This window comes from Nothobranchius furzeri, chromosome 3 (genome assembly GCF_043380555.1).
Source record: "Nothobranchius furzeri strain GRZ-AD chromosome 3, NfurGRZ-RIMD1, whole genome shotgun sequence".
Taxonomy (NCBI): domain Eukaryota; kingdom Metazoa; phylum Chordata; class Actinopteri; order Cyprinodontiformes; family Nothobranchiidae; genus Nothobranchius; species Nothobranchius furzeri.
Genome location: NC_091743.1, coordinates 88,139,640 through 88,153,232, shown reverse-complemented (window position 1 = coordinate 88,153,232; position 13,593 = coordinate 88,139,640). Strand labels below are relative to the sequence as shown.

General features: G+C 42.7%; 1 protein-coding gene across 3 annotated transcripts in view; it reads right to left on the bottom strand.

Moving 5' to 3' along the window:
• Nucleotides 1–13,593, bottom strand: part of lrch4 (leucine-rich repeats and calponin homology (CH) domain containing 4) — a 49,432-nt gene that overhangs the window by 21,695 nt on the left and 14,144 nt on the right. For all 3 annotated transcript variants that reach the window (XM_015958198.3, XM_070549746.1, XM_015958196.3), the window contains exons 2-6: nucleotides 13,360–13,504; nucleotides 8,451–8,580; nucleotides 8,217–8,322; nucleotides 6,200–6,449; nucleotides 3,126–3,222 (exon numbers count right to left, since the gene is read on the bottom strand). In XM_015958198.3, the coding sequence (XP_015813684.1) occupies nucleotides 3,126–3,222; nucleotides 6,200–6,449; nucleotides 8,217–8,322; nucleotides 8,451–8,580; nucleotides 13,360–13,504 (728 nt within the window). The remainder of the gene's footprint in view (nucleotides 1–3,125; nucleotides 3,223–6,199; nucleotides 6,450–8,216; nucleotides 8,323–8,450; nucleotides 8,581–13,359; nucleotides 13,505–13,593) is intronic.

Genomic DNA, 13,593 nt, shown 5'->3' with positions numbered 1-13,593 from the left:
ACACACACACACACACACACACGCACACACACACACACACACAATAATGTGTCTATAGTTCTATTGTGATGTCTTAGTAAATATTCTGTTTGGTGAGATCAACTTTATTGTATTTATCCTAGTGAATCTCTAATTAAACGGGTAAACTAGCAGTAACACGTCCAACGTCAAGGAAAGCAAAAAGTTATTATCAGGAGAAGTGCCCGTGGACCTGACAGCTCCATTGGCCACTCCCACGTAGTGCGCACAGGGGATACCAGATAAAAGCTACGTCGTTGCTCCATCAGACGATGAAGGCTTCAAGCAAGAAGCTGAAACTGTCGGCAGGCGAAGAAATCCATCTATATTTTACCTGTGATGCTTATTAGACGAAAATTATTTTAGTGTCAAAAACACGTAACCTGTGACACGTGTGCTGATGTCTTGTGTAATTGATATTACTCGTACAGAGTGACTCTGTTAGCTTTGTAAAGCCTCTAGAAAAGGAGACTACAAAAGTGAGCATTCCTTCCTGGCGTTGTGTGAATTCATCCTTGTGCGGATGGTTTTTCAGGTGACAAAGTCTTGCAGAGCTTTGAGGGGATGATTATTATTATTATGATCATTTGTTTCTGCAAAAAACTGAAATGCTTGCTGAAAGGATTTTATACTCATGAATGTCTTTACTGTGTTCCACTTCAAAGGATGATGCATAGTTTGCAGCTGTAATAGTTAAATTCAGTTTCGCTGAGCCATTATGCACGTATAGGGCAGTGTTGCGTATCTTTTCTAACTGCTTTTAATGCAAGCGAGGGAGCAGGAGTCCTGTGCAAATGTTTGCTTCCACTGTGTTGTCTCAGTAAGTCGACTCTTACAATTAGCGCGAGACAAAACTGTACGTCTTACCTACGGCACACGCTTTCAACTTAAATAGGCTAAACTGAATATTTAACACGTGCAGTTTTATGCACTACTTTGAAAATTCATTGTTTAATATTAGGGATGCACCGATGGATCGGCATTTGATCGTAATCGGCCGATAGCGCCCCTATCGGTTTAGATCGGAATTTTCAAAATAGATCAAAGCAGACCAATCAGCCGTAGGGTTGTCACGGTAACCGGTGTAGCGGTAAACCCCGGTAAAAAAAGTTGACAATAATAACGTCTTGTTTTTAAAACACTATATTATCTTGGTGGGTTTACCGTGGCTGCGGTGTAGGCGCGGTGACCCTTACCAGCCACCGTATCATCTGCTGAAGTTGCCGGCGGCACATGTGCACTTTGTTGTTTACAACCAAAACTTTCTTGAAGCTAAAGCTGAAATAATGGCCAAAGGAGGAGACGGCAGCGCTCAGGACATTTATTATCCCTCAAAGAAGACAAAGTGGGAAGTACGGGCATGTTTTGGATATTTGAAGAATGCTGAGGGACATTTTAGTGAAGACGGCTATCCTGTTTGCAGCACGTGCAGAAAAAGTGTCTGTGAAAGGCAGCAACGCTTCAAATCTCATGACACATCTGCGTGACCATCACCCACAACTCTACAGTCAACGCAAGGCAAGCTAACGTTAGCGTTTTAGCTAAAAAGCATGATCCGAGGATTTGGGTTGAGGGAGAACGCAACGAGTCGCTATATAAAGCAGCCGCAGCGCCGCTACCTGCATATAAACCGTGTCGTGGACACCCCCATGTTGAAATGACGCTATGCATTACGGGCTCCCAGGGGCAGATAAGAGTTGGTCTCTCTCCGAGAATAATTATGAATTTAACAACGATTACTGCCTGATGACATTTTCCCACATCTGCAAAGCTCACTGGAAGGACACAAACCGAGGACAATATTTTCCTGATATAGGGTTTATTACTCAAGTAAGGGTAAAAAAGTATCTGATTAGAAGGCTACTTGAGTACTGAGTATCATCTGATCTAATATTTTTAAATGACATCAAACAGACAAAAAATAAGAAGTTATGGGCAAATATTGGCATTTTAAAGACTAAAGGGGCAAAATGTAAACAAATAAACAACATAATTACAAAATAACACATTTTAGGCAACATTTAGACACAAACTGAGGACAATATTTCCTGACATACAGGGCTTATTTAATTGTGTGAAAATGTAACACGTTTAAAAAAAATACCGCGATACCGAAAACCGTGTTAATTTTGGTCACAATAACCGTGAGGTTAAATTTTCACACCATGACGACCCTAACACAGACCATTTCAGATTAGGTTACATTTCCTTTATTCCCAGATTATGTAGCTTGTACCACTCGTTATAATGTTGTAGAAAATTTCTGGCCAATCCACGTGATCGGTATCGGTGATCGGCAGCAAAAAACCTGATCGGTGCATCCATATTTAATATTGCTAACTTATTTGTTGCTAATTAAAAACTTCACACGTGCATTTTTATTCACTGTACATTGTTTAGTTATTGAGGTGAATCCATTTTGTTTTGCTACTGTTAAACTAAACATCCCATCTGAGGGACAATAAAAGTATTTTTTATTTTAATGTAAGACTTAAATGTAGGTTTTAAAGAATGTTTTACCTGTTAAAATCACTTAAATATTTTCTAAATAAAGAGCAAGAGCCTGCAAGTCCGTGGTTACAAACTACTTCCGATCGAGGTTCTCCCGGTGGAGGTGAGCCCGCCATCTTGATGTCTGCAGCCAGACCCTCTTGGGGATGAGGAGGGACGTGATGCTGGTCTCTGCCAGCTACAAAGGATGAGCCACGCTGATTGGCTGGTGCAATCATCTTTGAGAGGTGTTGATCAGTATTTGGAGATCAAGTTTTTTTCACACGGATCGGCCGATCAATCAAAATATTCCTAGAAACCACACTTTAGAACGCCTTCAAACATTTTCCATGATTTCACAGTAACGCAAACACTTCTGGTGGATTCTTCTTCGTTGGTATTTGGCTGCATGGTCTTGCAGTTGGTGGACTGGAAATCAGAAATAAAACATTTCTGAGAAAATCTGAAAATTTGTACCGGTTCCAATCGATGCTCGATGCCCAACCGTACCCCGACCCAAACCCGGATAAGTGGAGGAAGATGGATACAAATAAATAAACTATACATGTATGTCACATATCTACATACATATCCATATACATACAATCATTCCTTACCTCATTCCCAGACCATCGCTTGTTGCCACTGTCCACACTATTAAAGCCAGAGTCTAGCCCTCCAAACTGACCGGAGAACAGCTCCTGGTCCGACAGGCTACAAGAAAGGGTGTCAAACACATGTTGGGCTGTAATTATATAGTACTGGTAAACACTGGGAGTTTTTTGTTTCTGTTCTAGTCTAGTATCACCTTCTTCAGCTCAGATTCGATCAGATATTCCATCTTTAAGGTGTTAAATCTTTGATTTGGGGACATAATTCAGTAAGCAGCTGAATCACGTCCCCTTAGGTTTGTGCAGATTTGAAAAATGCTGCTTCTGTTTATTTCCCACCATTATGAGTTTTTGCAACTCTTATCCTGTCGAGTGACGATCGTACATGCCCACACCTATAATGGACACCTCACACCACCCCCATAACTAAAGGAACGACTTAAACAAGACATGCCCATAGTTAGTTTAAACAACAATAAAAAACATTGCGTTCTTTTAATGTAATAATTATTCTCTAATGTAACAGAACATTTTAATGCCTCAATAAGAAAAAAAAGTCTACATTTTGTCACATGAGATCAATCTCTGTCTGCCTGGGAGGCGGAGTTTCCTGTGGTTAGCTGAAAGCAGGACGAGCAGCTTGCTCTGTGCAAAGTTAAATTAGTTCCTTAACCTCAACATGTGTCTAACATCTGTAGTGGTGTCAACATGTCAAAGATGAGCACAGCTCTTAGTTTGAGGTCCGGATTCTGTGGTTTCTTGACTGAAAGGCTCAAGGAAGAACCAGGTGGCAGTGAAGCAGGGAGTGTTAGAGGGTTAGGGTTGGAGCATGGAGCTCATCTCAGCTATTAAAGCGTTCAAACATCATTTAATGCAAACTTTTGATTTTATTACTGAGGTCTTGCCAACGTAGGCTGTTGCAGAATATCTTTCCTGTCCAATTTCAAGACTGATGAAAAAACTCCAGACCAAGTCTCAGTCAGGACAAGATGGCTAATGTGGCGCTTTCCAAAAACTCAGCTCTGTTTTTATAAGACTAATAGAAAAGTTTAGGCAGAGAATGAAACTTCGAACAGTGCTGTGCAGACAACCATACCATCAGCCGGTGCTCACTAGAGTCCTGGCAGGACTATTCATTATAATCCAGCCCCCCCATCCACTCTCTTTGGGTTTCTGATTACTACCCTCTTATGCCCCTGCATTATCTGTGACCAACCCCACTTGCTCCTGCCTCTCCACACATAGACCAACAAAAAAGTAGGTTTATATGGACTGTTTGAAAGACCATGGCACACCTTTTTTAATTTGGGAATATCTAATTTTCCATTCTTTTCATATTCTCCAGCCTTAACTTTGTTAGCTACCTGTGGTGTACCATATCTTCTACCAGCTCAGTGGCCTAGAGGTATTAGTGTCGGCCCTGAGACTCGGAGATCACACGTTCAAATCCACGGTTCCTGCTTGACACTCAGCATTAAGGGGTTTGACTGGGGGGTTAAACTACCAAATGGTTCCCGAGCGCGGCTTTCCCTCAGGGAAAGTGGAACCTGCGGGATCCACTTTCCTGTTGCACGGCTTTGGTCACTTCACAGACCTAAAAGCTCTGTTGAGGATGCAAACTGCTGCCATCATCGAATCCACCACTGGATTAGTATCTCCGAGGCAACATTTTAAGGAAACGTCTTGGAAAGAAATACTGGGGATCGTGGTAAGTTGAATGAGCTGCCTATCTCGTCATCGGGCTTACAGACGACATCCACCCAATCAACCTCTCAGACCAACGATCGTATGGATGCAACATGACCATATCAACCAGAGCAGAAGTGGGCGCTAGTCTTCTGACGACACAGGGTGAACACTTCCCAGGATCCGGCATTCCGTCTGATACGGTTGAGTTTGTCATCGTGGCTGAAATGTCATTCATGTTGGAAACACAGAACTTGCGATTCCTTAAAAAAGAACCTGTGAATGTTGGTAAAACGATCATAATTTCATCTCAGAAGAAGACTTCTGCAAAGACGCTTACAAGGTGAGACACACAGAGCGCCACCAGTAGTCTATATTGATGTTTCCTCTCCAGTCCTCGTGTTCAGAAAACATCAGCCGCTAGTCTTTATGTAAAGAATGAATTCACGGAAATACAGTTTTAATCAGAAACCCGTTAAGCCGGGGACACACCGGCCGCCGAAGCGCCGGGAGGCGAATCGCTCGCGAAGTTCGGCCGCTGCTCCTCAGTTCAGACCAGACGCTTGTTTCTCCCCTCCGGTCGAGGCGCGCCTCGTAGTTTTTCTTTTAACCACTTGGTGGCCTCCATTTCCTCTCTGCCTTTTCTCTGCTCTTTTCCTCGACACCCCCCTCCCCCTTGCTGTTTGTGTGTGTGTTTGTACGCGTGTGTGTGTGAACCTATGGTGTGAACCAGTTGTTAATAGCTGTCCTACGACTTTCTGCCTCTGCCCTGTTTGCTCCGGTTGAAAGACACCCAAAACCACACCCCCTTCACGTGGTCACACACACACAAGTTCGCTGTGTGTGTGTGTGTGTGTGTGTGTGGTTTTTATGCGAAGTCTGTTTAAGAACACATTTGACTATGGTGGAATTTTATTTTGAAATGCTTTATTTTGTTAAATTTACCGTCCTGCCTCTTATGTCTAGGTTTGACTTCCTACCAGAATTGATGCGGTTCACCCGCGGCTCGCAAAAGAAATAGAGCAGACGCCGAAACGATCGCTGCAAGGCGCGGGCTGGAGCACCGGCGTGCGGCGCTTCGGCGGCCCATGTGGTCTATAGAGTAGGATAACAAGGGCGCCGAATGAAGGCGGTCCCCTTGTCGCGGCGCTTCGGCGGCCGGTGTGTCCCCGGCGTTAGTCATTAGTAACAGATATGTTTTGGTGAACTAAAGAGGTAATAACGTCCCCTCGAATCATGTGATCACTGAACATTTAGACTGCTATAATAAATTCTGTTTTTTATTTGTTTTCTTTCAATTACATTTATTTAAAATTATTGAGTAAAAAAATTTTGTATTGAATGAATAAATTAATTTCTAATTTCATCTTTTGGATTTTCACAGTTTCCCTCACCAGCTTTTAAATCCAGATGGCCTCAGCTTCAGATGCTTCTCCAGTTCTTCATGACTCCTACAGGCCTCCATGTTCAGGTACTTAAAGATATGATATTTGCCTTTGGAGCAGATCTGTGCGGGTGGCATTTGAAGGGGATTGTTGTCCAGAGCGATGATCTGTAGGTGGCGGAGGCGACGGAAGCACAGGGGGACGTGGGAAATTCGGTTGCAGGACACGTCAAGACGAACAAGTGGAAGTTCAGATATTTCTGGATCAGAAACAGAGAAGGAAGTTTACAGATGGTGAGGTGCTTCAGTCTCAACCATGATTTAGTACTTTTTCTTTTCACAGTGAGGTCATCATCATTTTTTAAATTTGGTTTCTGAAAATCCATTTTACATTTTAAACGTAAAAAAGTAGAGAGCCACAGAATCGACCAAAGGTAGCAGCTGGTTGTCTCTGATGTTACTGAGCGGAGAACCTCTCACACCGGTGGTGTTCTGCTGCTAAATACTCAAGTATGTAATGACTAGGTTTACATGCAGCCAATATCCGGGTTATGATCGGGTTAAGGTCGGTATTCGGGTTTCTGAGGTGATCAGAATAACCCGTTTACAAGCACAAATAGAAAGAGTTACCCCTAACTTGTATAACCCGATGTAAATGCGGACGTTGGGGTAGCGTCAGGACGTATGGACTACGTCCAGACGCAATATGCGTCATTTCCGGTTCTTCTTGTTCCGGTATCCATGAAAACAACAACATGTTTCCCAGTTCGGAAGAGATAGCGACCGCATTTGTTTGCGCTTTAGTTTCTTCATCACTCCGAAAGTGTGGTGCAGTGCCGCGACTCGCCATGTTGCTCCCAACTTGTTGTTTACTTCTGGTGTTCTGGCGCATACAAGACGTCTCGCTACTCAAAAGACCAAGATTCCTTGCGAACAGAGCAAGTGCAGAACACACGCTTTGATGGGGGTATCCCGGTATGCGTTTACACGACCAAACATTCGGGTTAGAAAAGGGTTACCCCAGGTGTAGTAACCGGGTCTTTAAAAACCCGGTTATGAGCATATCCGGCGCACCTCGTAGTTTTTCTTTTAACCACTTGGTGTCCTCCATTTCCTCTCCGTCTTTTCTCTGCTCTTTTCCTCGACGCCCCCCTCCCCCTTGCTGTTTGTGTGTGTGTTTGTACGTGTGTGTGTGTGTGTGTGAACCTACGGTGTGAACCAGTTAATAGCTGGCCAACGACTTTCTGCCTCTCTGTCCTGTTTGCTCCGGTTGAAAGACACCCAAAACTAGGGCTGCTCAATTAATCGAATTTTAATCACAATTACGATCTGAGTTTTGAACGATTATAAAAACAAAACAAGCTGATTATTTGCTCCTCCCGCTTGCGCTGCCCTGAGTTGCAAATGAAGCGCTCCTCCCACAGTGTTGCCAACTTGGCGACTTTGACGCTATTTCTAGCAGCTTTTCAGACCCCCTTCTTGACTTTTTAAATCTTAAAAGTACCTAACGAACATCTCAGAAACATCTCTGGTAACCCTTAGCTACTTTCTGGATAACTGTCGTCGACATTTCCTGCGCATATGAGCATATCCGGGGTTTTGGCGGTGTTTACATGGACCTGCGGAACCGGGTTATTGTGAATATTCGGGTTTTTAAAAGGGTTACTGGCTGCATGTAAACACACTCAATGAGTGGAGGACCCAGGGTAGCGAGGGGGTTCTGCGAGACCGACAACCGGATGGTCCAACAGTTGCTTTTGGTCCCAACCGTGTTAACGGCAGAGAGTTTTAGACAAATGTGAGAGAACCACTTTATGAATAATTTCTTATCTCCACAACATAGTGGACCTCTAGTTATAGCTACGTTATGCTAGAACGGAGTTAATGCATGAAAAAAGGATTTAAGCTCAACTGTTCTCCAGATTTGCTATCGCAGCTTAAAGACACGATCGTCTTATTTACCAAAGACTTCTTCTAGGTGTATTCGCTGAAAAAGACGAGAGGTCAAAGGTCAAGCGTGTCAGTACCTTCAGGCAAAGTGGTGATCCGGTTCCTCCTCAGGTTTAGGTCCCTCAGACACTCGAGCTGACCGAGTTCTCCTGGTAGAAGCTGCAGCTCATTACAGCTGACATCCTGAGAGAGAACAAACAGAAGGCGCCACGATCAGCCCGACACTACGGACATGTCTCACCAGTAACTCATTACACATATACAGCGAGAATGACCTATGTGGAATAGGGAGTGAGTGAGTGAGTCCATACCAGCTGTCGGAGGCGTGTGAGGGAATATACGGACGAGGGTAGCGAAGAGAGCTTGTTGTTGGATACGACGAGTACTCGCAGGAGGGGAAGCTGAAACACCGATGGGGGTAAGCTGGACAGGAGATTACGGCTGTGGACACACAAACACACACACCACCACAAAAAAACTGATGTTACTCGATTGGTTTAAAGAGGTATAGCCACATAATTGCTCAAATTAAAACATAAAATAAGTGAACTAAAATAAAAAAATCTCCTGACAAACAAGAGTCAAAGCAACATGCTTAACAGCTGACTTAAAGCTGCTACGCCTAGAAATGGTCTAAAACTCATTTTCACTGAAGGCATCATCTCTAGAGCCGCGCACAGACCTAAAATCTGAGCCCGTGTCCGGCCCGGCCCGAGGGGGTGGAGCCCCAGCCCGACCCGGTGCGAAAAGGTTCTCAGGATTCTCTGGCCCGACCCGAGCCCGACTTTTTTTGTTAACCTTTCATAATGTTTTAGCGTGATAGAACGCTCAGCATTCTAATTATCTGTGGGAAGCGTTCTGCAGTAAAATAAAAAGAAAAAGAAAAGAAAGAAAAACAGCATCAATGCAGCTTTTTTTTCTAACAGAGCGTATTTTCCGAGCGGCAGATGAAATTTACGAACACTATATTAATTGGATGCGTTTGTAAATTTAATCTGCTCTGAAAACGCGCTCTTGTGCAATTAGAAAAAAAAGCAGCATTCTAATTTTCTAACTGCAGAGCGGCAGATTAAATAAACGCCCCCAGTTAATATCGCGTTTGTAAATTTAATCTGCCGCTCTGAAAATGCGCTCTCCAGTTAGAAAAAAAAAACAGCAATGAATGCTGTAATTATTTTTACTGCAGAGCGAATTTATTCACAGAAAAATAGAATGCTGCCGTTTTCATGAGAATGAACGAATGTTTCTGACATCAAAGTGGACATAAAATGGCGTATTAGAACAGGGGCACATGTTTCAATCAGCAGTTTGAGAATTTGTTTATATCGGCGCGTTTATAAACCACACACACCTTAACTGAGCTAACGGTGCGTGAGAAGCAGGCAGGCGCTGCTGCGTTCAAGTGTTTCTGTTTTATTAATGAATTTGATTAAAAATGAAGGCGCCCGGCCCGGCCCGTGTCTGAGGTAATTACACAGTCATTGGCCCGAAGCCCGGCCCTCGGGCCGTCGAGCTGGGCTGACCCCCGGGCCTAGGGCTCCAGTGCAGGGCTCTAATCGTCTCCACTGTAATCTGCGCTGCAACTTTGTCTTCTCCTTTAGCTCTAAACTGTAATTCCATTTGTGTGTATTTGAGGCCCTGTCCACACGTAGCCGGGGATCTGCCAAAACGTAGATATTTTTCTACGTTTTGGCCTGTCATCCACACGAAAACGGAGTTTTTTCACATGAAAACGGATCTTTTTAAAAACTCCGGCCAAAGTGAAGATCTGCGTTTTCTCCGTTTTGGGTGTCTGCGTGTGGACAGACAAAACCGGAGTTTTAAGGTCCGCAACGTCACTTTCCGCGACAAACAAATGCTGACACCACGTGTCAAAAGTCAAAGTCAAAGTCATTTATTGTCATATTCTCCACATGTGCAGGACATACAGAGAAATGAAATTCAGTTTCAGCACACACAATTCAAAGATCAGACATACGTGGGTAAGACACATAACAAGAATTGGTGACTGCGGTCATTCGCAACATGAGTCGCGCTACCTTAATAGTTAGATGAAAAGGGTGTTACATGAGGAAAGTTCAGGGGGGGGGGGGGGGGGGAAACTGGCCGACAGCATGGATGCCCTCAGAGCTGCGCTCGCTTTATCAATCGTCCAAGCGCTTTTTGCTTGTTTGTTTTTACAAGCGAAATTACTGCTCCTTGTGGAAGACCACAGACGAAGGACGAGGTTAAGAACGGGGGAAGTACTGCCGCCTACAGGTCTGGCATGTCCTTAACAACGTATTTATCCGGGTACGTGTGGACAGAGTTTTGTTTTTAAACGAGGTGGTGTGGATGCAAGTTTTTGGAGGGGCGGATATTCGTTTTTAAAAAACCCCGGCTACGTGTGGTCTAGGCCTTAATTTGTGTTTTTATGTGTTGTCATATCATGTCCTGAAAGTTGCATAGCACAGTGAATTGCCTCTGTGTTTGAAATGTGCTCTAGAAATAAAGCTACCTTGCCTTGCCTTCTTCAAAATGATGGAGAAAAAGAACTCCCCACTAGCTACACAGAAAGACTGTGTGTGTGTGTGTGTGTGTGTGTGTGTGTGTGTGTGTTTACAGTTTAGGTGAGGAAGGACCCAGACTCCAGACTCCCTGTATGGGGAGGAGCATTGCAATGTTGACGAAGCAATAATAATTTCAGCCATCTCCAATAGTTTTGCAAAAATCTGCAGAGTTGAAGGGAAGCAGCAGCTGAGAGAAAACTGCATGTGTGAAGTCAAAACCCGCTTTGTGGGAAATAACAATAAAACGTAATAAAAAGTGCCAAAATGTAGAATTTGCACAATATATCACATTGCTGTTAATAGGGTTGGGTGGTATCCAAATGTTAATATTGTCCAACCTCCTCCACGTATTACCACAGTGTAAGGTAGGGCTGCACAATATATCGCAAATATATCGTTATCGCGATATCAGCATGCACAATATGCATATCGCAAAGAACAGATAAATATTGCAATGAATGGTCAGCTCAAATGTTTGCTACACATAATTCATTCTGTCAACAACGGAAGCATGATGCTCTTCACCCATTTGGCCAATTGGGTGGGTTCTCATTAGTTAGATGCCCACCCCCGAGGCGGACGGCACAGAATTTTGATGGTTAGCAAAAACACCTGAGTTAGCTTTGTTCTGCTGATTCTGCTTTTCCCGGGATCCACTGATTGCCTTTCCCTGTTCGATTGCTTTTTCCCTTTCCTCACATCTTTTGCTTTCCTCACTTTGATGATTTTTTTGTCATTTTCTTATGTCTTTGTTTTTGATTATTTTTGTTCCTGAGTTAAGCTTTTATTTATCGCGAGTAATATCGTCACTGCAATATTAATCACTGTTATCACATATCGCAAGGTTGTCCTAATATCGTGCATTCATAGAGTACGGTATTACCGGGACTGATTTAAAAATGATAAAGTAAGCCTCAAGTGTTAGTTTGGACCTCCATCGTTCAGAAACTGAATAACAAACACGATCACTAAACAATAGCAACATGACACACATAATATTAACAACTTTTAAAAAATGCAGCTTATAAAAATATTTTTTGCCTGAAAAACACAACAAATACGGCGTAAACAAAAATATTTTTATGCTCATTTGTGACTTCCAAGACTCTAGAGCCCTCACAATTCACCCCCAAAAGAAGTCCTCTGGACATAACGCACAAAAAATTATTTAGTTTTTATAATGTTAATTTATTTTGGGACAAAACATGCTGCTAAAGGTGTTGAATCTCAAAAACACACATATTTTACTTTGTTTGGTGAGGACCGAAGCTATAGATGGGATTTGTGTAAAAAAAAATTTGACATTTGAACTAAGTGAATTTCCTCACTGTGGTATCAATAAAATCTATTCTTGTGCTCGGCTTCTGACCAAGTCCTCCAAACACACCCACATCACCCTGCTTCTCCTCCAGCTTCACTGGCTGCCAGTCAACTTCAGGGTTCATTTCAAGATCCTGGTTCTGGTCTATAGGGCCTTACATGGACAAGCACCATCTTACATTGGTGATCTTCTTAGTCCCTACACCCCCAGCAGGTCCCTGAGGTCCAGTGATCAAAGCCTACTGGTTGTGCAGCACCAGGCTAAAGGTCAAAGGTGACAGATCATCTGCTGCTGTGGCCCCCAGACTCTGGACCTCTCTCCCCCTGAGCCTGAGATCAGTGGACTCAGTGGTCTCCTTTAAAAAGCAGCTGAAGACTCACTTGTTCAAGCTGGCTTTTGTATGACCTTCTTCACCTCTCTCTCTTTATTCTGCTCTCCCCACCTATTCCACCTTCCTCAGGATCCACTGGTTTCCCTCTTTCCTGTTCACTCTCTCTCTTTAACACATTTTTTTAATTCCAATTGTCTATTTTTGCTCATTTTAATATATTTTTAAACATTTTCTAAATGCTTTTTTATATTTTTACAGTTTTTGTTTTTGTGAAGCGACTCTTGATTTTTATCTTGAGAGGCGCTATAGAAACGATATTTTCTTCTTCTTCTTTCTATTTCTATAATCTATATTAGAAAATTTCTAATATAGAATTTTTATTGAACCTTTTGCCAAAATGCATTTTTCTGTGCAAGGGTCCCCAGTGCAGCTTTTTTAAAGAAACTCCAAGGGTTAATAACCAAGTCGGCCATTTTTCTCATTTGCGCTGTCACGTGATGACATCACGTTCATAAACTTTACGGAACGTGTTTCCTACTCATTGCCTGTTAAATGCTAAACCACAGTCCAAGTGACTGTGGATCAGACTAAAATTATAGTGAAGACTAAAGTATTTTAGTATTCCTTTTAATCAACTGTACACACGTGCATGTTTTGATATTGCTTTATGGCCTGTGCTGACATTTTATCTACAAACAAATTTCCTAATGGACAAAATAAGTGAATTTTGATGTCATTTGACTAATGAAATAAAAGTTTGAAGCTAATTCGTTTTCCAAATTTACTTTTGCAGCTTTAAATGATAGTAGGAACCCTCCATGAAAGATACTGAATGAGACATAAACCCACCAGTGAATTTAAAGTGCTAACCTGACCTGGACAATTAGTGCAACTTCAACTGTACAACACAAAATAAACGTAAATAAATACTAATTATAGAAACAATGAGCTCGTTAACTTATCCACCAGCAGCAATAACTACTTTGTGTTTCGTGGTGAAATTAGACATGTTGACTTACCTGAGGTTGAGGTAGGTGAGGGCCTGAAGGTTGCCCAGGCTGGAAGACAATGAGCGCATTCCATTGTGGTACAGGCTCAGTGTCTCCAGAGAGATGAAGTGACAAAGCTCGTCTGGAAGCTCACACAGGTGATTCCTCGACAGATCTGAAAGTAAAATGAATGCCAGTCTAAGACCAATCCTTTACACCTTTAGTGGGAAATAAAGAACAATCACAGAAACAAATCCTTTTAGG